Source organism: Stegodyphus dumicola, chromosome 3 (genome assembly GCF_044657685.1).
Source record: "Stegodyphus dumicola isolate Sdum_Otavi_A_Nest chromosome 3, ASM4465768v1".
Lineage (NCBI taxonomy): Eukaryota > Metazoa > Arthropoda > Arachnida > Araneae > Eresidae > Stegodyphus > Stegodyphus dumicola.
In genome coordinates this window covers 60,687,230-60,715,171 of record NC_140770.1, presented here as the reverse complement: position 1 = coordinate 60,715,171, position 27,942 = coordinate 60,687,230, and the positions used below count along the sequence as shown (strand labels likewise).

The window sequence follows — 27,942 nt, the reverse complement described above, 5'->3', positions numbered from 1 at the left end:
TTAGGATCTCTGATTTTGGGACATAATAAAAGTTATAACTACGAATAAATTTTTTTATAATCTGATACAATAGCTTCAGTCATGCAATCACATATTGCAGTTAAACACATGCTGTGAGTAAAATATTTCCAGGGAATGCTCTATTTATGATCCAAGCCAGTGGTTCACAAAAATTTTAGGATCTCTACCCCATTTTAGATGCTAGGGCAGGACAGCAACTTCTGAGTTTCAGGAATATGCATATTATAATGTTTGGACCCATATTACGCAAATTTTCAACAAACTTGACATCCCCCGAAAAATTTCCGTGACCCTTAGTTTGAAGACCACTGGTCTAAGCAATAGCATAAATGTAGAATTTGATTATTTTGAACGAGATGGAGATCAAACTTAATGCAGATTAATTTTTAAAAATTTGATCATTGTAGTCTGATTTCTTTTTTATCATTACAATATATAACACTATTTTAAAATCTGCATAGTTTTAATTCTCATTTCCCTTAAAACTGTTGTACTAGGAATAACTTATAGTTCTCTTTTGCCGTCTTTGCCTGCTGCATCTTTTCGCAGATTTTATACACTCATTTTATTTATCCGCCCACCAGCGGCCGAGCGGTAACGTCGCTGAACACCGGTAGTTCGGTCCGAGGTTCGAATCCCGCGAACGGGCTGACTACATGGGTGTTTTTGTGGTTTTCCCCATGTGTAACGTGGATACGAGCCAGTTTCCCTTAAAAGGTCCTCCACGAAGGCATCCCTCCCTTAAGGCAGATAGCCCTCGAGTGCTTTGCCGTAATCTAATAAACCAAACCAAACCAAACCATTTTATTTATCCAAAATTCTATGTCAACAGCAAACCTATAGATTTTTATAATTCTGGATTTAGAAAATAGGCAAGCCTCTTTGCCAATAATCTTAACTGCATAACTGCATAATGACATATCCGCATAACTGCATAATGACGTTTTTTTAAATTTTCTGCTAGTTATCTTCCATAGTTGCTTGAAAGGAATGATCCAGTAATGTGCTTTACTTTCAAGCAGTAATTCGTTAATATGTTTCATCAATTGAAAGTAAAAAAACTCTTCAGTAATCATTAGCTTCGTAAAATGATTTGATAAGTTTTAAGTAAAATGAAACTCTGAGAGGTTTCAAATTTTAACGGTCGCCCAAAAGGGTTTTTTAAGGTGTTTCACGCTGTCGCTGAGCTCGCAGTTTGCCAGTCTGCTTGCTACACTCATTCCTACCAACCCATTTTATTTCAGTGTTTTTTTAGCTTTATTATTAAGAATCATTCTCTTCGCACTTGCACCCTATACAATTCAACAGCAAAATTACAAAAAAAAAATTAACAGCAGCATACGTTTAGAATTCCCGATGCAGAGTTAAGTGTTGGCAAACTTCTGTTTTCTGTTTTTTCTCAGTTCATCTTATCAGTGTTCAGTTTTTCTTATTAAGATGGCATTACACAACTTTTTTTCCTTTTAATTATTAATGTTTTTTGCGTCTATTTTATTTATTAAATATCATTTTCTTAACGCTTACACGGTTGCCACTGCTCGCTTTGAAATCGTTGAGTTTGTTATAATAAAAAACTACTTAAAGTTTTACAAAGTATGAAATAGATAATAAAACAAATTCGGAATTCAAAATTCGGGCTTTCAAGTGTCCATATTCGGATAGAGGATTACGTTATTCAAAATTTGCTGGCTCTAGGTACCCTTGTTTTTTCACAATGCAAGAAACATGCATACATTCATGCAGATGTTTCATTATTTAATTTCTTTAAATATAATACAGGGCGATAATAATTGGTGGCAAAAATATGAAAAGTGATGCAACGCATTTAAATTGCAAAATGCCGTATCGAGTCTAGTAGCCCATTCGAGCTAACGTCCTTTTTAGGCTAATTCTAATGAATACTTAAACCATCTTTTCCAGTATTTCCTTCCTCGGGCTGGAAAAAACAATCAGTTTATTTCATTCATTCAGTTTGTTCATTGATCGTTTTTTCAACGAGAAGCATTATTTTTATGTTCTTGATAGCAGAGTTTTCCTCATCAGTCTTTATTTTAATGAGAAGCCAAAACGCATGGTTTCGATAAAAAAAAGTGTGTCTTAGCATCCAAAGCGCTTTAGTATACTCTCATCTAGAGGTTCTATATCATCTGTTGCAAAAATGAAATTTAATTTTTTACAATAACAATGGAAACAGGATGGCAGGATAATGAATGTGATGTACTCGCAGATACTAGAAATTAAATTCTGAATAAATTTCTACTGTTCAGAAACAGCTTCAATAAATGAGACTTGTGTTTAAGAAGGCCGGCAGCTTATTATGTAGGATTTACTTCTTCATCCCTTTTTTGTAAATTCAGGATTATATGCTCATGTTATGTTGCCAGAGTTACGCTTTACATGTAAAAAAGGCCAAAATATATAGTGAAATTGATTAAATATCTTGTAAGCTGTATTAATTTTCTGAATGCTTTCAATTTTAACAACGGGTGTAAGGAAATATTTGCGTTTACGTTAATAAACAAAGTATTGAGCTCTAGAGAAAGGAGATATTTATTTAACATTTCCATATCATAATTTTGTTACGGTTCCTACAAATTAGGATTAGCGGCAAAAGTAGGCTATTCTTCGTGACAAGAAATTTTTGCGACAATATGCGTCAATATAATTACATATATCGAAATTAGTTTCTGGCCCGTGAAAGATCAGAGAGGAAGAGAGCTATCATTAGAGTGCTATCAACACTGACGCTGTTTCACTTTCTGGTTGTCTGTGCAGAAGACATTAAATCAGAAGTTCTGAACTAAGGAATAATTCCCCACCCCAAAGGAGGATTTCATACCTTCAGGGGGGAGCTTTCGGACTTTTATTTAGCTGTTAAGTATTTAATTTTAGTTTATGAATATTAAAAAACTACTTTTATTCAAGTTTCGGTATTTACGAAAATTTCCTATACTTTTGTTGTTTACTTTATAAAACACTTTAAAAATAATTTAAATAATTGTATATATGTATATAATAGGTCAGCAGATGGCTTGAGTATTAGCAGATAGCTGTTAAAGATGAGATGTTGTCTGTAATTACTTGGAAAGGCTTTTAATGCTTAGATACTTATGATGAAAGAACGGAGAAGGAAAGCTTCCAGACTTGGCCTTTGATTTAAACGCATACTTTTGCTTTCGTAATAGAGCAAGCCGTAATATGCATAAACAGATTCACACAGCATTATTTGTGGGTGCGAGATCCACCCCAGAATTTTATACAGCTTATATTTTCTTAGATAAATGACGAAGAGAAGCATCAGAGCGTTACATCTTAGAACAGCTGCGCAGTAGTAGCAGTGGAGAAGTTATAAACTTCATTTCTTTGTTTAAATTCTGGATCTGCGACTGGATACGACCTGTTGCAATGCATGCGACATGCGACGGAGGACGTGGGCACCACCCCTCTACCAATACGGTTAATCGGTATAGCGCCACGTCCGCCTTTATCTAGATAACCATACGTGTTCATTGTGCTAATATACTAATATATAAACATACATACAAATTTGGTACTTCATACAGTGGCGTTGAAGCTAATTAATGTTAGACACTGGATAATACATTGCCATGTTACAACGTGTATGCAAAAGCATGGATACGATAGCATATATACATAACGTGTGTACTCATATGTTGAGTACACTATGACCCTTTGAAGCATTATCATTAGATTACAGAAGACATGTACATACTGAAATATTAGGTGCGCAATGTTATGCTGGAATAAGTAATTAGTACAGTGAATTAAAAGTTAGACCCTAGATTAGTACTGTGTAGTACAGTGTCTTTGGTGCAATTAATTTTAGAGTGGGGCTCTAGTTAGTTTTTTCCGATACGGTGCCATGTTACAGGATAAAATATGAAGATGCATAGTTACATTATCATATATACAGAACATAAATTCATATACATATATACAGACACATTAAATACATGATTATTCAGTGCGTAATAGATGTATATTAACTATACAGTGCCAAGATATGTGATAACACTAGTAGACACATGGGTACAATTACATATAAACAAGGACATACACAATTACATATAGACAAAAGCGTATATACGCTTATATTTTGGTACACAATAGTCATTGGTGACATAAACATTTCGTACTTACTTCATATACTGAAACTCTAGATCCATAAAATAATGTTATAACTAGTAATAGGTGCTTATTTAATTTCATAATAGGACACTACGTTGATATTTTGCCTCACTGTGTCACGTTACGTTGAAATGTATGCGGGTGCATGGGTACAGCTTCCTATTTACAATGCTATACTGTTTTCCTATTTACAATGCTATACCTATTTACAATGCTTATATCATTCGATTTCATAATCAATAGGTACATGGCACATTTATATACATGAGCCCTGTTGCAATGCAGGAGGATCACGTAAGCAAGCATGAAACAGAAAGTGGCAGCCCAGGAAAATTATTATAAAAAAATTTAGAACAGGAAGGGAAGCTAGCCAAATTACAACGGGGAATAAAAAGGCCTATTGCTAAATAGTTAATAATATTGAATTAGATATTTGATATCTTACATGTATATAATATAACTTGTAAATATCTTGATTGATTGGGCGATAGATACAATGTATTGGAGATGGTGTCGTAATTTGGAGATCGCTTTTCTGAGTAGACACAAAAATGACATGGATAGAAGGCCGAATTCAAGACATAATGCATTGCTCGACATTCTCAAAATATATATTCTCAATCACACATTATGGCTACGAGTTTATATATATGGCACAGTTCTGTATAGCTTAACACATCGTTAGACAATGGATGATACAGAAAAAAGACCGGCGCATGTTACTATGCAGCGAGGTAAAGCGGGGAAGTAAGTACGCATTCAGAAAAAGCGTGGGAGAGAATGAAAGTTTCTTTAATCTGATTGGAGAAAAGTTATTCATAATGCCATGCGTTGTATAAGATTGCATGATGCGGATTAGTCTTCAGTTGACACATTTTAGATTGATATGTTATGAATAATTACTAGTTTTAGGACAGGAAGGGGGAGTAGCCAAATCAAGATGGCAAGTAAAAGAAACTATTGACAAATTAAAATTAGTAATTTTCTTTCATATTTTGTATCTTACATGTATTTAAAGTTTTGTAAAGGAGGGAGAATGATCTTTTAGCAAAGGTGAAAGAGGTGCATGGGGCAAAAAAGTTTAAAAAGTACTACGTTAAATACAGTGTTTTGAATAACTTTGTAATTTAATCCAATATCATCCAGATTGGCCTTAATATTCATTAGCATATCAGCTAATAATTTTAAGTACTTAGTTTACATTAGACTGTAATAGAATAAAATAGATTTTGTCCATACTAGCTTCGACAAAAGATTCTGAAGAGAGAAACACCATTCTTCTTATTTTAGTTTCAGTAAAGAAACTGTTGGCAAAGTCCACCTGAAACAGATATAGGAAAATTAAAATAAATCTCTTTGTGTGAGCGGAAGAAGTATAATTAAAAATCATTCAAATATTAACTACGAATGAAAACGTTGTATTATACTTTTGACAGATGTTACTTAGCTTGACTCTGTAGATAGTTGTCATTCACCATACACTATCATTTCTTTTATTTTGATTTATTACTACAGTTATATGCATATTTACAGTTAGCGTTATGATACGAAATCTAAATACATCGCCACTATTCTATGGAATAAAAAATTACTTAGTTAGCAGTCATGATTTAATTGTATTTTACTGTTAGAGCAGGCTTTGTTTTGTTGTTTCAATCAAATTTATCATTTAAAAAATGTTTTTCTTTAAATTTAAAACCTTTTCTCGTTGCTAAATTAAAATTTGTCTTCACTAAATTTAAATCTGTTCTATAGTACACATTTAAAAGTCTATTGTTAGAAATGTAATTTGAGTTAAAAAACAGGTACACAACCCTTGCATACCTTATCTTGTTGGCCATTGTCTTCAGATAAGTCATCTTTGCTTTGTCCACTGGCCAAAGACACCAAAGATAACATGTAGTCATAGCGACTGTCGACTTGTATCTCAGTGTCATATTTCTTGCTCTTTTTCTGAAATGAAATAAAGTTAATCTGAACTTTTCTTTATTTTTAAATTCGGTTCTTTATGTTTCTTTATGTTATTTATTATTCGTGCTTAGTCTTCCTTCAGTTCTTCTGTTAATAGGTAAAAATGTTAATTGATTTAAAGTAGGCATTAAGTGAAATATACTTAGTCAAAAAGTATTTTGTTGATAGAAATAGTCAAGATAAACCTTGATTTATTGTATTTATTAAGTATCATTCTAACAGGAGAAAAACCGTTTTTATGTTGGGTAGATCAATAGGATATTTCACATTACAATAATTTTCACCTTTACTGTTGTACTGACATACAAAACCAGAATGCATTGAAACAGTAAACTAAATACACTCACAAAGACATCATATACATTTTCTGCAATTTTTGGCGTCACTTAATCGAGTGATTACAGCGGTGGGTGATTACTACTTGTGATTATTCCCATTAAACTATATGATAAATTATTTTTCTCCCTTTAGTGCATTCATTATCATATCCATTTTAAACAAAAGCTTATTGAATAAAAATCTTTTTAACTGTATATTATTTTTTGTTATTTTAAATTTTTCTGCACATATACCTGTCATTTTAGGTAATACTGAAAAGATTTTCCATTTATATAAATATAAAACATTTGAGTTTTTTACCTGATAGATTTTAGTCAAAGTACACTTAAAAGAAAAAATTATATTTTGTCTAAGATGTGAAAAAACTATGTAAATGCAATTAATACTGGAAGTAGATTACATTGGGACGTACAGCACTATAATCTGTGTTTTGACATTTTGTGTGTTACCTTTATTATTCAATATCATGTTCTTTGCACTTAAACCACAAAATTCAGTTTAACAGTAACATCGCAAAATAATTTTAAAATGAGCATATCTTTAGAATTTCCGATATACAGTCTCTCGCGCTGGAAAAAAAAGCCATTTTTCTGTACAACGTTGCCATGGCTCGCTTTAAAATCCTTGAGTTTTTATTCAAAAATTCATTAAAGTTTTACAAAATAGGAAATCGATAATAAAACAAATTCAAGATTTCAAATTTGGGCTTCCAGATGCCCATATTAGAAGGAGGATTACGTTATTCAAAATTTGATGGCTTCTAGGTACCATTGTTTTATCACAGTGCGAGAAACATGCATACATTAATGCAGATTCTTCATTATTTAATTTCTTTAAATACAATACAGGGCGATAATATTTGGTGGCAACAGTTTGAAAAGGGAAACAACGCTTGTAGTGAATCAACGAAAAATGCCAAAACGACGTTAATAGTCCTTCTGGGTAAATTGCCCCTTTGGACTAATAAAATGCAATTAAAAACGCGTTATTAAAACACAAGTAGTAAATTTAAAAATAATTTCTGAACTTTCGGAAGTAGGATGCAATAACAATGTTACAATAAGCACTTTACTTGAAACTGAAATGAAAAAACGAATATCGCCAGTTCGTCATTAAGTGCGCCAAATGGCGAACTCTCAAGAGCACTTTCCCACCATAAAACTCTTTTTTTTTTTTCTTTTTTTTTTTTTCCATCTGCTTCAAATTGCAACGCTGTTTTTAAAAAAATATTTTTAAAAAAAAGTTTCTCAATTCATATTTTTTTAGCATTTTTGTTTTAAAAGAGGGCGAAAAGTAAACTTGTTTTATAATCTGTAAAAATTTGAAAATTTTATGCTCGATACATTTTAGGTGTATCCTAAATATAAAACAAAGTAAATTATCAACATAAAACAGTCTAAAAAATCTAGAGATTTTCCAAACTTTGTCAAAAGTTCATATATTAAATTACAATTTTTGCACAAATTTCATTTAAATGACGTTTTCCTCCGATCTATTCGATGGTGCAACTAGTAATTTACTGATGCTCTTAGTTTATTCGATAAACGAATATATGTTCGAAAGATAATTTGGTACTATTCGGGTTTGAGAGCCGTAAAAAATCGCCAAACTATTGTTGATGCCAGTGTTGCCAAAAATAATTGCGGCAACCCTAACGCAAGACAGGAAGTATAATAGTACATAACTATTTAAGATTGATGTTTTAATTTAGATGAAAGGTTAATTTCATATAATACCTTTTTATTATTATAATTTATATAAAAAAGGCTAAACATGCTGAATGGAAGCATAAGAGTAAATAACTATTCCAGATCAGTATTATAATTTACATAAAAATTGCTAAACGTAACTGAATGGATGCCTGTCGCGCTATTTCGCTACCGCTAAGCAGTTAAAGTTATCGCTAAAGCATAGTTTCATCTCGTTGGTTGTTCAAACATAATTTTGAAAAATATGAAGTGCTGTCGGCAAGACGAACGACGGACCTTCCAATGCTAGCCTGTCGTACATTTTAATTACACCACGAAGCGCGGTGGTAATAAATGATAGAATAGGTTGCCATTTACCTGTGTTTTAAGCATTTGGAAAAAGCTGTTCTTTTTTTGGGGGGAGGGGAGGATTTTTTATTAATATAAACGTGGTTTACTTACTTGTCTTTCCTAATTAAACCAGAAAAGGTATACTATCTCCTAACATGAACTACATATATTAAAATTAGAACGAAAACGTAAATTTATTTAAAAATTGAAAAAAAAACCAATTCACTAAAACATATAAATAGCAGGAAATCTCAGTTAAGCTAATTTAAGATTAATTAAGATAATTAAAGTGATTCCAGAGTGCAACAGAATAAATGCATTTTTTTATTTGATTAATCATCAAGATATAACTGCTCCGGCGTCACCACAGAAGATTATAAACTTTTAAAATGGATAAAAATGAATTCTCGAGTAAGAAACTAAAAAAAAAAAAAACGTTGAATATCTAAATTATATTAATTGATATTTTCTGTTAATGTTTTTAGTATTAACAATCATCTAGAAGAAAAGAAAATTCAGAAACGTGTCTCTGTTGAAAGTTCTGTGAATGCTCCAAGGAATTTTCAACAAATTTTTAAATTTTATATGAGTTTAATTAATTTTTTATAATTTATAATATTTTTATAACTTTAGTTAATTGCTTTCGTTTCAGCTTTGAAATGTATATAGCGATGCCTTAATTTTGATATATATTTCATGTTAGGGGATAGCTCACCTTTCACAATTTAATTATTATTTCCTTGTTAATTAATTAATTTCACAGCACACTGCGAGATGTTTTTAATACATATCATGATAATTTGAAATTTGTCAGCTTTTGTTTAACTAGTAAAAAAGGGACTTTGCAATATTGATGGTGTAGAACTTAGAAGGTTGAATCCGTAATGAACGCCAAGAATTTTAATTGCGTAAAGTGCTAATCTGTAATGAATAGAAAACTGACAGTCGAAGCAGATTAAATCTTTATTTTATTTTCAGTGAACATGTTGCAGCTACAAACATCTTGGCGCATTATTTGTGCCTATTTCAAAATATTTATATTTTTGATAGATTTACAGTAAGAAAAGAGTAGCAGACTGCAGTCTAGCTAAGCTGAAGACTGGAAAGCAAGTGCCTTATGTTCAGAATGAAATCTTAATTCAGGCTGAGTTAGTTTCGGTTCTCAGTGCATTTTGATTGGATAATTAATACTGCTCTAAAATTATTATTGGCTGTTTGAGTTTTAGTTCCATTTACAACATCAGATTTATGTAAAAGTCATATGACATGGACTAGTCTCGAAAGGACGGAGTGCAAATCGAAGATTACTATTTTTAGAATAGAGAAGGGAAATGAATTTATGCTGCTAATTTAATTATAATTTATTTTTTACATATGCTTTACTTTTCATACACACACATATATATATATATGCATGAATAAATCCGTACTTTTATTCTTACATATAATGAACTATTATACTTGTTTCAAATTCTCTAGTCAAATAATTGTTTTAAGTAGAAATTCTTGTTAAAAATTCTCAACAGTACTTTTATAATTTTGAAATGCCTAACATTATACATTTTATGTAATTATTGTACGAAGCATTTCGGCATCCATGGCATAAAAACCGAAAGATTATTTTGAAAATTTCCCTGCGAAACATTTGATATATAGAGCAAAAGGAAGTAAGACAGTGCCTTAAAGGTGAGTTTGAAAGAGTACCAAAAATACAATGCTTTTACCTTGAGTGTTTTCAAATAATCATCACCGACGTTTAGAAGTTTTCCTTTGGCTTTACTTAGTTGATGGACTGTAGACCAGGAAACATTGCTGCTTTTAAAAGGCCATCTTCCTTCGAAATTCATAATTTTTGAAATTTAAAAATTTCTCACAACTTTTCAATACATGATTCCATACAAAACGAACCTCTCTTTTACAATTCTTAGTTGTGAGCAAAGAAGGAGAAATTCCAAACTAAGTTCCGTTGCCACGTGACGTTTTATTGATTGTGCAAGATTTCTTAGCAACGAGGAAAATTCCGAATTGAGTTGTTCTTCGATCACTCTTCATCAAGTTTCGGCAAGTGTGCTTGTTATACCCTTAACACGCAACTTCCAGTCAACGTATCCATAAAAAGTAATTATATATTGCAAGTAATGAAATGTTATGCAATATCACCCGAGTGATGCTGTTGTTTATCTAATCAGCAGGTTCCATTTTCAGCGATTCATCTGTGACACATATAGAATAGATAACTGCCGGTTTCGATGTATAATATAAATTAAAACTGAGCCTAATTGAGGCTTTTGAGGCAAAATCATTAACGTTGTTAAGTTACAAAAATGGGTTCGGGCTGGATTCTTCATGTACTGTATTTGGTTATAGCAAACACTGGAAGGTTGAGCCGCTTAAGAAGAGAGATGCTTTATACAGTACTTTTAAGGGAAATCGGCTTCTATTCACGTTTAACCTGGAGAAAACCAAGCTAGATTCCTGATGATACGAGTTTGCTGTTGCTTGGGTTTTTTTTTTTTTTTTTTTTTTTTTTTTTGTGTGTGTGTGTGTGTGTGTGTGTTTTAAATTTTGTTTATGGGAGGCAAATGAGCACGAATAGCTTAAAATTAGATACTTAAATTGTTAAAATTTAGGTATCCTTAAAATATCTTCTCGGCTTTTTTTTTTCCAAGGAAACTGAGAATCACTTTATCCAGGAAGATACAATTTTTTATATCATCATGAATACAAAAGTTGCAGTCTTTCTCGAGGTTACATAAATTTCTAACTGGCGACTGCAAATCAATTTTACCTTCTGTTAAGTCTGACGCGTGCTTCGGCGGCAAATAACGATAAAGGTTTTAAGGTTACTCCAATGCTTTTTCTCTCAAAAAGGCTTCTCTATCGCTCCGCCTTTTCTTTTTTGAAAGGGGGGAATGTGTAAGATAAAAAATATGAAAACAAACTTCTAAATTTAATTCACTATAAGCTCTTTTATTTTTTATTTCATTTGGGAACTTCATCTATCGGTCCAAAAAACAGCGTTTAAGTCTAAACTGCGTCATTCAAATTAATCATGTGATCTTACGTAACCTTTAATGCAGATGCCTCTTGACCAATCACCAAATTGTAAACCAAAACTGAAAACTGAAACTTGATTCCCTCCCTTTTTTCTATGACCTGATGCGTCACTTTTGCTTGTGCTTTCCTCTTGGCCAGACATCTTTCTGCAATCATGTGCGTCCTGCTATATTCGCTTCTATTAATAATATCAAAACTGTAAATGTTCTTTAATGGGCACGAGTAGAGTGCCAAGTGAAATGTGGCCACAAAATGGGAATTTAAATAAATAAAAGAAATTTAATCCGGCTCGACTGCTTCTTCTTAAAAATGGATGGACGCTCTAAGCCTCAAGTATCTACGCAATTAGCATTTCTACGCATCTACGTCTCAGTGTTCTTATTTCAGTGCCTCCAAAAGTGTTCTGTCATTACCTTCTTCGGCCAGTTCTAATTATGAAGAAATCTACATGGGTTTGTTATTCTGTGTTCACAGTGAATCATGAGAAAAGTCCTGTTTCACCAAAAATTTTAATGCACGTTTGTGCCGCATTCACGATCAAATCATTCATGTCGTGTCATCCAACCTTAGTTTCATTACATATATATATATATATATATATCCAAACTTCTTGGACCTGTGACATAAATGACATAGCGGAAGTTTCAGGTTTCGTTCGATTTATTTCGTCTACGGTTCGTAAAGAAGAATTTTTAGAATTATTGCCATAGAAAGGTAAAACAAGTGGCTAGGATATTGTAAATGCTGTCACTTAATGCATGAGGAAATATCATATCCCACTCTATAAAAACTGTTTCAATATCAACAGATGGGACCAAAAAATAGTATAACTGGAGTGATAAAAGATTTTGTTGGAAAACATTAATCTCGAGATACTTGTTTACAGTTGCATCATTCATCAAGAAGAGCTTCGTGCGCATTCATTTCCAAAAGAAATTTGTAATCTTATGGGATTGGTCATCAAAATTATCAACACAATTGTAGCTAAAGCATTTTATTTTATTTCATGGTAGATGTTACGTCCCATCTAAATAACACAAGTTTTTCGATGTTCAAAGAAGTTACTTCATTCAAAAACAAAATATCTCTTTTTTTCTCAAAATTCTTAAAGACAAGTATTAATTAATTTTCCAAGTCTTCTGAAACCCTGCCAAGAAAATAATTCTGCAATTGACATTTACTATTTCAAAACAACGATTTTAAATATCAGGTAAGCTTCTCTACTGAGGTTTCAGGAATTCAGAAATTCCTGAGGTAGAAGGTATAGGTAGTATGAGTATTTCTGAGATATAAGGTATGGGTAGTAGAAAGTATAGGCATTCCTACGTATACCCCCCCCGAGGTAGAAGGTATAGGTAAAAGTGGGCGAGACTCCGAAAGTTCACCATTGGTCGTATAGCCCTGCCGTGGTACCGTGCAGTTCCGTCGTAGTTATGAGGAAGGGCATTTCGTGGAAAGGTCCGAGGGTCTCCCATCCATCTTTCTCTACCACTAACCTTCCTTTGAATACCCTCTGGCCACGCAGACATTGTACGCTTACAAATATCCATGCCTTTTCCGGAATTTGATCTTGAGCCTATCGGTACGGCCGTCAGCGTCAGTAACTTCTTTAACGTCATTAGCCCTTTTGAAATTCAATTAGTACGGTTAAAATGCAAAGACTTATGTAGCTCCAAATCTGAATGCCTTTATGCTGATATGGAAAAACTGAAAAAAATAAATGTGGTCTTAGTTCACGGCAAAGTAGTCTGCTTCAAAAGAAGATGGATAACATAATCCTTTTTAATACATGAAATAGAATTCCTCACTCATGGATTGATTAAAAAAACTAGCATTTGCTCTTCTTTCACTATCTGGCTATTCATGAGAACAACATTTTTCAAACATTAACCTTATCAAAAACAAATTGGAAAATCGTCTTATTGATGAATACCTACCTGACTTATCTGAACTTTCTAAGGAAATGCAAGGCCATTGTTCACATTAAATGCGTGTTTTGTATTAGATTTTATTATAAAAAATATTTTTTTCAATAAATACTATTATTATTATGAAAAGAAATTTTGCTCTCGAAAGAAATCTTATTCTTTGGTTATTTTACTAGTGAGTTTGCTGTCTACTGGGCTAGTCTGCTCAGTCTGGCAACAAATATGCCATCCGCATAAGAATTCGTCAGGAAATCATTGCAAGTTATAGCCTCCAGACCGGGTAGTGGTTAGTGAGTGTGACTGCCATACAGAAGGGCTGACGAAGGCATGGATGTTTGTAAATGTATAGTGTCTTTGCGGCATGAAGCCGCCACTCTAAATATATGGCTAAACGAAAGTCCTCTTGTGTGGTTTGGTGGTAGGGGAGAAATGTGGGAGACCCTCGGGTTCCCCCGCGGGTGCTCCCCCTCAAATTTGGGGTAGCAGTAGAAGTCGGACTTCCTTGAGGCTCTGGCAACCATACTTCCATGAAATATGGACTCGGCAACAAACAGACTAACAATATAGGTTACCAGTTAACATCATGAAAAATTATCTTTGTTCTTTTATATCCATAATTCATAACAGAATCGTAATTTTTTAAGAAGCTAATTTCTCTGTGCCACGAGACAACTAATATACTATACCTGAATAATCTTTCAAAGTCCGTTGTTTTTGTTTCTTGACAGGTAACTAGCCCCGTGGGGGCTGTTAATACAATATAGGTTACCAGTTAACATCATGAAAAATTATCTTTGGTCTTTTATATCCACAATTCATAACAGAATCGTAATTTGTTAAGAAGCTAATTTCTCTGTGCTACGAGACAGCCAATATACTATACCTGTATAATGGTTCAAAGTCCGTTTTCGTTTCTTGACAGGTATTTAGCCCTGTGGAGGCTGTTAATATGTGTTATAGTTAACATTTAGAAAGATGATTTGTATAGCATCGCCGAAAAGCGATAATTTAAAGATTCCTTAAAGAGCAGGGTTATGAAACTGAAGTACTTTCTAGACAAATTTTCGCTGTGTTATGAAAAATAATCTTAAACTTTTGTAACGCAGCTTTTAGAGTAGGTTATATTTAAATAAATTTCTATTATTCTCAATTTTAAAGTTGTGAGTTCTTCCTGAAGAATTTCTGCTTAGCCAAAAGTGTAAAACTTTTGACGCATTCGATGTTCATGTCATAGGCGCTCTATACGTATTATATATAGGGCGCCGGTGAAGCGTGTCTTGAGTATTTTATTCTGAAGATTTTAATGTTCAGTCGGTGTAATTGAGGAACAGTTGACCATGTTTGTGTAGCATGCATCATAACAGGATGAATCGTGTTTGTTTTCTTATAGGGAGTTGTTTATATTTTCTTTTCATGGTGATAAAGTTGTTCATGAAAGCTTCATTTGTCTTGTGAATGATATGAGAGTTGAAATGTCAAGACACATATTTCACTTTACTGGAAATAATTCCTTAGCTTATCATAATGTTTGTTGTCTTGTGACTTCATAAGAGATTGTGCTGCGTTTATATAAATTTACTTAAATTTTCCATGCAATTGAAAGATAATATGTTAAAAGAATGTTCAGAATTGATAGATTTTCAGACGATCAGATGTCATACGTATATTTAACTACACGATAGCCAGTAGATCTCGACATGACATTGATACAAAATTTAAATATTTTTAATTTAAGATTCTTTATCCGACTGCGCTTTAACTAACCATAGAGAGGGTGTTAAAACATGTTTATAACGATTTTGGGCTAATTTTATCAGTATTTTAAACGTAAGTACTTATTATTCCTGTGTTCTGTCAGATGTTTATTGTTCTGGTTTATTTTTCTGCGTCATGCTTTAAATGGTAGAAATGCTTTCCGAAATCTTTTAACGGGATCAAAATGTCGTGCACATCAAGTTTTCAAAAATTATGGAAAGTCCAAAATGGATATTAATGGCAAGTTTGTTTTTTTAATGGATGAAAACCTCTTATACTGTTAAGAGTACAACATGCACCTTGAGATCTCAGTTTCAGGTTATATTGTTAGTTTTAAACATTGTTTGGTTCAAGATGAAATTGTGTTTTTACCAACACAATTTCATCTTTAGAATTGTTAAGTAGAATTAATTTTTATGATTGAGCACTATTTTACAACATTATGCTTAAGGAAAATTTGCTGAAGCGTTTAAAGTGACTGTCTCAAATACTCATGAGCCTAACTAGACAATAATTTTCCACGCATTAATTTGCTCTTTAGGAAATGAAATAGTTCGCTATAAGAAATGAAGTGGCCGCCCATCTCTTCTGAGTTGGGACAAAATGGACAAAGTCACGAATAAAATGCTGCAGTATCCAACAAAACGTGTAAGAGATGACATCGTAATCAAATTTATGCGATGGAAAGTAATACTCATTCATAAAAATCAGTTCTGCTTGAAAAAAACTCATCTCCGTCTTGATCCAAACAAATTGTTTATAAAGCTAACAGCAACTGAGATTTCAAGTGGTATATTACTTATGAGAGTATAGAGTTTTCAATGGTTGAGACAATTTGCCATTTTGGAATTTCTAGAATTTTTGAAAGTTTAATGTGCGCTATTTTTTAATCACCCGATATAACCTTAAAGTTACTCATTCTGTTTTAATGCGATATCATATATAGACTACTATAGCTATACAACTTTATCATCATACTAACTATACTGTTACTATACGGCCGTCAGTGTGTGAAAATTTGAAGTAAAATTAATTTTTATGAGGGCAAGTATTAAGATACAAAAAATACTGTGTTATTCTGATTTGTTAATTATATATGACGTTTTTTCAAATTTGGCCAGATTTATATTATGATAGGGATATTTATGTACACTTTTTAAACAATTTTATAATTGATATACATGCGCCAAGAAAGAACTCCTTCCAGCCTTAGTCAATCTTATAAATTTTATTCATTTATACCGTTCCTTAGAAACCAAACAGTGTTGTTTATTTCCATAATGACTTCATTTTGCAGAACTTGTATTTAATAAAGATTTATTTCGCAGAATGGGGGAAGATATAAAGCTATCAGATATTTTCTCCCTCCTATCCACATGCCTTCGTGGAGTAAAAGCATAATCGATGGATATTCGAAAGGTCCAGGGTTCGGGTCTCAGCAAAGGCGCTGCACATTTTCACGACTCTTGCTTCAAAAAACCTAATGACTATAGAGTGGCGGCCGAACTAAAAAGGTAGAGGACGATATTTCCTCATCACCAGGATTTGACGATTAGGTCCACCCATCTCCAATCGCCCTTTAAAAGGGGAAGTATAAAGGTTATTTTCTCCCTCCTTTACGCATGCCTTCGTGGTGTAATTGGAAGCATACTCGACGTGTATTCGAGGTCTGGGCAAGGGCATTGTTCATTTTTCACGTACTCTTACTTCAAAATAACCTAATGACTTTACGAAGCAAAGCTGATTTATTGTTTCTTATAACATCATTTTTGTAAAGGGAAAAAACGTTTTGCGGAGAAGAGGTCTTAAGTTTGCTATGGAAATATTCAAATTCTTTCTGAGAGTTCGGCAAAGTGAAGCCTGATTTTATTTTATAAAGTATGATGCCTAGGCATGTGGCTTCTTATTTCCAGCATATTTGTTCTTCAAATAATGCGAATGATAGCGTAGGTGGCTGATCTTTCAGAAATAGAGATGTATTTGATTTGTTGGTATTAACTGAAATTCTTTAAGACAGATTTTTACAAATGGAAATTCTTCAGTTGATTAGAAATATTCTTACGAAATATCTCGGCGTGGTAAGACAGCCTTCCGCTCAAAGCAGGTTTAGATTTTCCAGAAAATGGCAAGGGAAGACAGGGTTGCCACATCTGGCGAGAAATCGTCCATTTGGCGACAAAACTGGCGATATGCCATAGACGGATGGAGGACCTTCTGGAACGAATTCTTACTACTTGGCCTAGAATGTTCTCGAACACAGTGGCGTAGCAAGTATAACTGGCGCCCGGGGCAAAATACCTTTTTGGCGCCCCCCTTAAAAACTTTCAGTAATGTAATATATAGAATATATTCTCAGTAAGAAAATAATGCAAATAATAATAAAATGCTGAATCTGCCATAAAATACTCAAAAATATATTAAGAATAATCACTACCTAACTACTAGCCTTGGATTAGGAAATGCATCTGTGTCGGCACAAAAATCAGACGTACGATGATCTAGAATTAGTTAAAAAGGTGTTATTTATTTTACATATTTATATAAGTGTTTTTAAAAAGTACAGTTTTTAAACAATTAAAAGTTTAATATACATTATAGATAAATAGATATGTGGCAACTTGCCTACTACAACTCAATTCTGCCAGTCTGGTAACCCATAGCAACCAAAAACAAAATAATATTTATTCTATTCAATTGTTATAATTATTTAACGATCTGTCTCAAAAAATTGTACTACCATAATTGGTGACACGTATTTATTACGAATAGCAACCTTCAATGTTGCACGAATATGGAGTTTATATGTCAAAATTCTGAGCAGCAGTAAGTTATCCAGTGTGATGAGATGCAAGTAAGACATTTCACCTGTCATTTCAAGCGTTGTGCCGCATTCCGGCGATTCAACATATTTCTGTCATAATTTCAGCGGATATATGTATCGTCTACTGTATTTGAGCCGCCAATTTCTCCGATTTCAAGTACCAAGAAACTGTGTCACTATATACATAGTGATTATTTTTCTATACATATTATTACTGTGCATATTTGATTGATCTAAAGTGGATGACAACGATGCTGCTTTACAATTTTCGCGAGTCGCAAGCCACCGCCTTTTTGTCGCCGAGACCCATCGTTATGGTTCATTCAATTTTATGCGCAGTTGAGTCACATTACTGCCGACGAAACTCAATTTTATACAGCGATCGCCGCGTTAGAATTAGAGGTACTGCAATCAGCTCGTGAAATAATTCTGAATTCACCGGCGACGGACAAATACAAATCTTTAAAAAAAAATTAATTTCTGTTTATGAAGAATCCGAGACAGAATCAAGCAGTTATTGCACGATTTACGGTTGGGTGATATGAGGCCTTCTCAATCGCTGTCTAAAATGTAAAATGTCTAGCCGCCGGTAACCTAACGGATAACATTCTCAAAACAATATGGATGAATAGACTCCCATCTAACATGCAAACCATTTTAGCAGCCAGTACGAAGCCACTTAAAAATCTTCCCGAAACCGCTGATAAAATTCACGAGCTGACAATTGCAGCTCAAGTAAACGCAGTGCAGGCTCCTGCTATTGTGGCGTTACAGGCTCAAATTGATGATTTGTCCAAACAGGTTGCTCAGTTAGTAGCCATCAAGCTGAAACATTTCAGCGCAACCGCTCCACATCACGTGGTCGAAATACACGTCGTAGCCCACTGAGGAAACGTTATGAAAGCCGGGTATTCATAACCCGAGTATTTGTTTTTAACCACCACAAATTTGGAAACAAGGCAAACAAATGCCGCCCACCGTGTCGTTATAACGACCAGGGAAGTTGCTCGAAGTTGTGAACGACAGCGGCCGGAATTTTTCACGCCTTTTCGTTATCGAAAAGAATTCGGACTTGAGGTTTCTTGTAGACACCGGGGCTGATGTTTCTGTCCTTCCACCACATTTTCACGAACAAAAGCGCCTTACCAACTTACAACTTTATGTAGCAAATGGAACTCCTATTCAAACTTTTGATGAACGCCTGATATCTGTTAATTTAGAATTGCGCCGCAACATCCAATGGCCATTCATTATTGCTACTGTTTCAAGTCCTATTAGTGGCGCTGACGTTTTTCAAAAATTTTCTGCTTGTCGATCTTAAGAATCACCGTTTGATATATTCCGAGAGTAATTCGCATTAGTCAAGATTTGAGCATTAAACTGATTTCGGGTAACTCCCCATGGCATCAACTCCTCAGAGAATTCCCTACAAACACGCGCCCAGTTATAGGTATTTTCGAACCCAAGCACGATGTACTACATTATATTGAAACTACCGAACCTCCAATTGCAGCTAAACCAAGACGCTTACCTCCGGACAAGCTTAAAGCTGCCAAAGAAGAATTTCAATACATGATAGAACAGGGAATTTGCCGTCCTTCAAAAAGTTCATGGGCTCTATCTAATTCGGAAACGAAATGGTAACTGACGCCCGTGTGGCCATTATCGTCGGTTAAATGCAGCTACAATTCCTGATCGTTACCCAGTCTCTCACATTCAAGACTGTATGCAAGTTTCAGAGGGAAGAGCTATTTTTACAACCCTTGATCTTGGGCGGGCGTATCACCAATTGCCCGTTAACCCAGCTGATATTCCGAAAACTGCGGTTATTACGACTTTTGGACCATTTGAGTTTCGGGTCATGACTTTAGGCTTATGCAATGCTGCTCAAACGTTCCAACGCTTCATGAATCAGATGTTAATCGGCTTCGACTTTTGTGTACCTTATTTTGATGATGTCTTAATCGCCTCCTCTTCAGAGCAAGAACACCTACCACATTTGAGAACAGTTTTTGAACGTTTTCAAAGGTACGGTGTCGGTCTTAATCCTTCTAAATGCGTTTTTGGCCAACCGAGAGTATCCTTTCTTGGTCATGAAACTTCCGCTGATGGTGTTCGACCGCTTCCAGACAGTCACCGCTATCCCCGATATACCCGTACCATCTTCAGTGAAGGACTTAAGAATCTTGCTATGCTCAATTTTTATCAACGTTTCTTACCTTATGCAGCGACCATACAAGCTCCTCTAAATTCTTTTTTTATTTGAAGCAAGAAAAACGATAAACGTGTTACATAACCTGGACCACAGAATCCCGCGAAGTGTTCCAAAAATGCAAAAATGATTTAATTTCGGCAACAAATTTTGCAGTATCCTTCCGCATCTAAACTATTATCACTCTACGTTTATAAGGTATTTTTCCCTCTTTCCTAGCCTGCCTTCGTGGTGTAGTGGTTCTGCACGCTGGGCCGGTACTCCAGAGGTCCGCGTTTCGATTCCCGGCGAAGGCGTAGCATATTTTTCATATCCTCTGCTTCCCAAAAATAACCTAATGTCTCTCCACGTTGACGTTGCTCAGCGTGGATCAACAACAGCTATAGGAGCAGTTTTACAACAGAAAGATCAAGAATTATGGAGACCACTTTCACATTTTTCTAAAAAAAACTTTCACCAGCACAAACCGGATACAGCACTCACGATCATGAATTGTTAGGAGTTTATGAAGCTGTCAAATATTTTCGACATATGCTAGAGGAACGCGTTTTCATGATCGTAACAGATCACAAACCCTTAACCTATGCTTTTCAACAGCGTTAGGATAAAGCTTCTCCTCGTCAAATGAGACACCTAGACTTCATAGGGCAATTTTCAAAAGATATCCGTTATATTGAGGGTTCGCAGAATATTGTTGCAGACACCTTGTCTCGTATTGGACAACTAGCCGTTCCTTCGCGAATAAACTTTGCTGCCCTTGCGGATGAACAACACCTGGATTCAGAACTACAGGTTTTCTCTTGAGAGGGTTTCTCTTGAAAAGCATATCTTCCATCAATTTGTCATTTACTTCATCAAAGTCTTGAAAAGCAAATTTATCATTACTTCATCAAAGTCGATCCTTTCAAATTTTTTTCCTTCCACACTTAAAAATGCTAGATGGCTTAGGGGATCTTGTCCCATTGTTGATTATAAATATGTGAAAATGTATTTTAATTAGCTGAACGAACGTTCATAGCTAGCATTTGATAATGAAATAGTAAGTAGTATTTGAAGTGAGACTCTTAGGTTTGGAAAAACATTTTCTCTATAGATCTGTAGTGGAGTTTTAGGTTCCGTTTCTTTTCTACTGCGGAGTAACGTCATGCAGTCACATTCACTGCTCAAAAATAATTAGGGGATGTTGTGGGTTCGGTATGAAATAACCATATAATCGACAATCTTTTTGAACAAAAGGAAATAGAATAGATTATAAAGGAAAATTATATTGTTTACAAAGTTGGGAATAGGCAAATTTAGTCTGTGACGTCGAAAACTATGTGTTTAAGATAAGGAGTGACAAGCGACCTGCAGCATTCCTTTTGTAGTAGGAGATTTAAAAACAATTGAAAAGTGGTGTGGTGTGTATTTAATTATGGCAAAGCACACTAGGGCTATCTGCCTAAGAGGAGGGATGCCTTCGTGGAGGACTTTCTAAGGGAAACTGGCTCGTATACACGTTACACATGGGGAAAACCACGAAAACACCCATGTAGCCAGCCCGTTCGCGGTATTCGAACCTCGGACCGAACTACCAGTGTTCAGCGACTTTACCGCTCGGCCGCTGGTGGGCAACAATTGAAAAAGAGTTGACTGTTTGTAGCAGTCAGTCCGATGTTTTAGCAAGATGACTTAGTTGAATCGGTAGACTGGAAGGCCATCAGTCGTTTACAGGAGAGTCAAACGCAATCCATTGTAGCGGAAGCGTTAGGATTTTCAAAAAATGTTATTTCCAGATTATGGAATCGGATTTTGGAAACTGGATATGTTTGAGAAATTCGGGACAAGGTCGTGTTATCGTTTTAAAATAAAAAGCGGGAGATATACGTGCATTTCGTTTAAAAAAATAAAAATATATCTCTACTTTGGAGAAATAAAATGGTCAGAAAGAACGTTTTGGTTGATGTACTGCAAACATTTTATTACACATCTTATCAGACAAATCAAGAAAATAAATAATTAATTATATTACAATAGTTATTAATTTTAAATATATTTTCCAGAAATCGATCAAAATAAAAACTGAAATTTTCCGGAAAGTATTGTTTGGAAACCATTTGGCGCCCCTCTAGGAGCAGCGCCCGGGGCATCATGCACCCCCTTGCCCCCCCGTCGCTACGCCACTGCTCGAACACAAGCCAAAAGCGACATAAACCCTGCTGCTACCCGGAGAATCAGTCAGAGCGGGGTCTAGCGAGTTGGTAGTTAGAGGCAGTCGAGTGAGCTGAGAGTCAGTCAAAGAGCGCCGAGTCGAGTCAACTAAGAGTCAGTGAGCGAGTGTCCTGTAGTCTAGTGCCCAGTTGGTCGTCGAGTGCATCGAGAGAGTCTCTTATACCGAGCAGAGTCGAGAGCTGTACTCTGGTGCTTTGCCGTGAAGCTGTCTTCACCGTTATAGCCTGATATCCTGAAGGCTGTGTCGTTGATTGTTTCAGCGTGTTTATAGTAGTTTTTCGACGATTGTAAACGTGACTTTGGAGCTGTCTTTTAATAATACAGGCTATTAAATTATGTTTCCATTCTTCATCAAGTGCTGTTGTCGTTATTCACTCCAAATCCAGAACCCTTAACGTGAAGGGAAATTAAAAAACGTACAATATATTTCATAAGTTATATCAGAGTTCTGACTTTTACCAGAGTAGCTGTTTTATCAGCGAAGAGCGCTGCTTGAGACTTAAGGATGTTCTGGTAATTGTGAGTGTTGTAAGGATTATATAGGTTCTATAACAGTGGTCTTTGAATATTCATTTTACTTGTAAGTTAAGATAGCAAAGTAAAGCCTAATCATACAAAGTTGCCAAAAAATATTTAAAAAAGTCACGTATTGCATGAAAATAAAAAAAAAAAAAAAAAAATCCCAGAAAAGCTGATATACTTAACCTAGCAATAAAAAGAAAAAAAATGCGGTCATATAATTGGCAAACAAACTAAAGAAACTCAAAATTTTAGAATTTTAGAACATAATTTATTTGTAAATTAAAAAAGTGGAAAAGAGCACATTAGCAGACAAACGCACACAGGAATAATAGTTTTACATAAAAATTAGAAAATAAATCATAATACTTTAAAAAGAAAATGAGAAGGCTTCATAAATTATAACTGCTGACAGTGGCAAATCATTAAATTGCAAAACAATATTAGTCTGTTTCTGATTCTAAATGAATCGTTTACATGTAAGATAATGGGGAAAAAACATATAAAATGAAAGAATGTTTCATGAAGGAACTACCAGTTTTCAAACTACTAAATGGAAACACATTTTGTTTATAAATAAAATCCGAAATAATAAATATAAAATAAATAAAATTGTGCTTTTCTTTTCCTTTCTGCATCGTCTTCAACTATAGAATCTGGCTTCCCGGTAAGGTGCTATGATGTCCACATTCGGTTTCTTCAAATCCTCAGGAAAGACCGAGATTTTTGGAGGCTGCCTACAGCTTTGATCAGCAAATATTGTCTTAATCTTGTGAGGGATTATTGGCTCATCTTTCCCACAAAAGACAACTCTGTGTTTAGAAAAATAGTAACGCAAATGAAAACATAGTACATATATATGTGTAAGTATATATATATATATATGAATGTCAAACTATTGCTCTCTTTTCTACTTTTAATAGCTTACTGTTAAAGTGTTAATAATTTCTGTACCATAAATGAGAATTACTACAGTATACAGCAAGAAAGACAACAAACATTTTTAAAAAAATTGTTTTGATGAATTTACATAGTGTAGAAATATGATTAATATATGTATTTTTAAATTACGGATTTACTTGATAAAATTTCATCCTGTTGACTTTTAGTAACAATATATCCATTATATAATATCGTACCTTACTATTTTCAATATATGGCTCTCATTTAGATCTATCAGTTAACAGGTCAAACCTATCCCCGTGGAAGATCAATTGTCTATAACTTTTAAACGAATTTATGCTTATGCATTCTCTTATTCCTGTGAAGAATAGATGTAACTTACATTACACACTGGTTTCCATATATTAAGAAAAAAATCACAAAAATAGCAATAACTCATTCAAAAAATACGCCAGCTGGTATGAAATTTCAGTATGTTGTTAAATAAAATTTCCTGAACAAAGCGATAACAAGCATAATAGTGGTGCTGAGATTTAACTATGTCATATGCGAGGGAAAAAATGCCCGTTGTTATTCACTAAAATCCATTCTCAAAAATGCGCATTTGAGAGTAATTCTGCAAGTTATGATAGTGAGTGTGATAGTGAGAAAAGAAACCTGGGACAGCTTGTTCGTTATAATAAGGCATTGTCTGCAGGAAGAAATACAACGGAAAGCCACTCAGAAATTAAAGGCAGGCCCAAATAAAGAAAGGTAGCCAGATATTCAAATGAGTGTCCTTCTGTAGTTCATAGACTTCTGCAAGAATTTCAAACCGCACTCCACGCATCCAAAATGTTCAAGCAAGGACGGTCAAATAGAGATAACTGATATTTGCGGTTATTCCACACGAAGGAATAGATTCCGAATCCTAAACCAACTTCATTCCTTCCTTACAGGAGTCAATGTCTACTGTCTGAGAAAGACTTCACCAAGGTAATATTTACGCGATGCGACCAACCACTTTATGTGTTGCTTACCTGAAGTCACAGGAGGGAGCCTATAAGTGGCATGCCAATATGTCCACTGGACAGCTAAAATCAATAGAAAGCTGTTCTTTTCGCGGATGATATCGGCTTAGCTCCGAAGCGGTATTAGATAAGTTCTCGAACATAAGCATGGGAAAATAAAATGGCAAGGGAAGAGAGGGTTGCCACATTTGGCGAGAAATCGTCCATTTGGCGACAAAATTGGCGATATGCCATAGACGGATGGAGGACCTTCTGGAACGAATTCTTACTACTTGGCCCAGAATGTTCTCGAACATAAGCCAAAAGCGACATAAACCCTGCTGCTACGCGGAGAATCAATCAGAGCGGAGTCTAGCGAGTTAGTAGTTAGAGGCAGTCGAGTGACCTGAGAGTCAGTCAGAGAGCGCCGAGTCGAGTCGGCTAAGAGTCAGTGAGCGAGTGTCCTGTAGTCTAGTGCACAGTGGTCGTCGAGTGCATCGAGAGAGTCTCTTATACCGAGCAGAGTCGAGAGCTGTACTCTGGTGCTTGTCAGATTTGAATAGAAAAAGGAACCCGTTATCATTTTATCATTCATTAAAATCCATAAAAGAGATTCACACAGAGAAGGCAGCATCTGCATTTGCATAATTTTTGTATAAATAGGCACACAGTACTTGTATATCTTCCTACGTGGAATCGTGAATGCTTATTTACAGAAATAATATCCCTAATTTTTATGTACATCTATATGATACTGCAGTTGCTGATGATTTCATTCTGCAAGATGACAACGCGAATCCAATCAGGATTCGTGTCGTAAAAGATTAAGCTCAGCGATTTACAACCACTTTGCAAGAATAGTGTTTTTATTTGCTATCGGCTTCACAGACTGCGTAACTGATAGCATCATATATCACTATTCGTTGTCAAATATAAATTACTCTTTTCCTGTTTGAAGATAAAGTTCATTTGTTTTCTGTAGTTCTGACGTGCTGGTAAATACACCACACTGACGATAACAATTGCGAACTTTAACTGTGATACCATCATTTCACATACCAGTAGATTCTGATCTTGTTTATGTAATATTCATATTGTTGACACATTAATTTTAATATAAAATCTGTCGTTTAACTACATTTTTTGCGCTTTTACGTCATTAGCGATGCAAATAGCAATAGTGATCGTGAGACTAGCATATTGAAAAGTAAGAGGGAATGAGAGATTCAGGGAATAGCCAATTTAGTGGAAGAAAAATTCACAGGTTGGCTCAAAAGCTAACATTCCAGTTTAAAACATTAACGACAGAGAAGAAAGGCTTTCCATACAATTAGCATGCAAAGGTAATTTTAAAAATCACTAGAAAATGTGTGTTATGCGCAAAGTTATCTAACTTTTTCTGATCAATATAAAAACCTAGTCAAATTACCTCCTTTGATGTTAATCTTAATAATTATGAAGGCTAGATATTTTGTAGATTTTTTAATTAACTCTAACAGCTATTTTAGAAACTAGTATCACTTCTCCTGTTGCATAATGTGTTAGATAGTCGTTTTAATTATTTTTTAATGTAGTAAAATCCAGATATTCCTAAGGGTTATGTTTAAATACTATTTCTTATAAACAAAAACAACGGCAAAAACTATTCCTATGATGCATTTTTAACTGTGTTTTTTAACTGTGTATAACTAAAAAAATGTTTAACAAAAAGTTCTCAATCTCTTGCTTGTACTACTTTTGGCATACAAAGAGATAAAAAGATGTCAGTTTTATCATCATATATATATATATCTTCAGTTGTTTTCAAACAGAATGCTTAAGGTGAAAAAAATATAAATATTTACAACGAGACAGAATTTATACCAGTAATAAAAAATATTTTGTAAGTTTTATTTCAGGAAAACATCTAATCTATTTTAAGAAACATGAGATAAAATTCCAAGACATGTTTTCGTTGTTCATTTCTCACGTTTTCATTTCCAGAAAAGATTTTTCTGTTAAATCTATGTAAACTAGCATGTATAGTATAAATTTAATAAAATCTGATTTGACAGAACAAATAAAATTGTATTGTAAGAAATGTTATAATAGAAACTTCTCTCAATAGTATTAGAAAAATGGTCAATTTTAAATTTGAAGCTTTTATTTCCTTTAAAGGGTTTCACTTTTTGAAGTATTGGAAAGAAATATGAGCTTATAACGAGAGCTAAGAAATACGAATGAAATTATGCAGTTTCTATATACTTTTAAAGAAAAGAATTGAAAAGATATTTTTAAGTTAAGGAAATGTAATTTAAAACTACCACTATGGCGTTGCGTATTGTTACGTATTAATAGCAGAATAAAGATGCTTGATTTTGTCGTAAAATTTTGTGAATATGAATAAAAAGGGAAGAAAACGTAACGTACCGAAAATTTTACATCTTATTTATATAAAATAACAGGCTAGGATTTGTATGCTATTTTATTTTCATGTGTTAATATCAAAGGAAGGTAGATAAATATGACTGTTGCGTTACTGTAACTGGATGTTTGATGTACAAAGTGAGCTAACAATACCATTGCCTATAAAGCATAATTCTACAATATCGCAAACTAGAAATAAATTATCTTTATTTTCTCTAACTATTTAAGGTGATTACGTTATATGTATGATAAAATCAACGATTAGTTTAAAGAAAATTTTTAACCAAAGGTTAACATTGTTATTATTGCTAGAAATCAATTAACATAACTGTGACATAAATAAACTCTATCTCAAAAAACTAATATATATTTACCGAGCCACAATCACGAAACTAGGCAGGAATGTAGTCTGGTAGGAGATATGTAAATGATTTAAATTTAGACGCAAATGATACAAGGGTAAACGCGCTCTGCGCATAAGAAATGCGCAGCTGGGAGAGTTTAAAAGCATGATTGCTCGAGCAAGTTCTACCTTTCAGTCAAACACCATCAAATCCAGTTCTGCAATCAAAACCACAGTCCCTTTATATTGGAAACATATGCTTATCCAGCTAACACCCTG

The 27,942-nt window shown here is 34.2% G+C and overlaps 2 protein-coding genes across 4 annotated transcripts in view; both read right to left on the bottom strand.

Moving 5' to 3' along the window:
- The window catches only part of Dhc1 (dynein axonemal heavy chain 1), a 402,656-nt gene extending 389,551 nt beyond the window's left edge, over nt 1-13,105 (bottom strand). The window contains exons 1-3 of the mRNA XM_085812430.1: nt 13,073-13,105; nt 5,995-6,123; nt 5,410-5,491 (exon numbers count right to left, since the gene is read on the bottom strand). Of these exons, the coding sequence (XP_085668556.1) occupies nt 5,410-5,491; nt 5,995-6,123; nt 13,073-13,105 (244 nt within the window). The remainder of the gene's footprint in view (nt 1-5,409; nt 5,492-5,994; nt 6,124-13,072) is intronic.
- Nucleotides 13,106-23,271: 10,166 nt separating this feature from the next.
- LOC118185801 (pancreatic triacylglycerol lipase-like) overlaps nt 23,272-27,942 on the bottom strand; it is a 52,259-nt gene continuing 47,588 nt past the window's right edge. For all 3 annotated transcript variants that reach the window (XM_035355718.2, XM_035355717.2, XM_035355716.2), the window contains one exon: nt 23,272-23,834. In XM_035355718.2, coding sequence (XP_035211609.1) covers nt 23,666-23,834 — 169 coding nt within the window. In that variant the 3' untranslated portion in view covers nt 23,272-23,665. The remainder of the gene's footprint in view (nt 23,835-27,942) is intronic.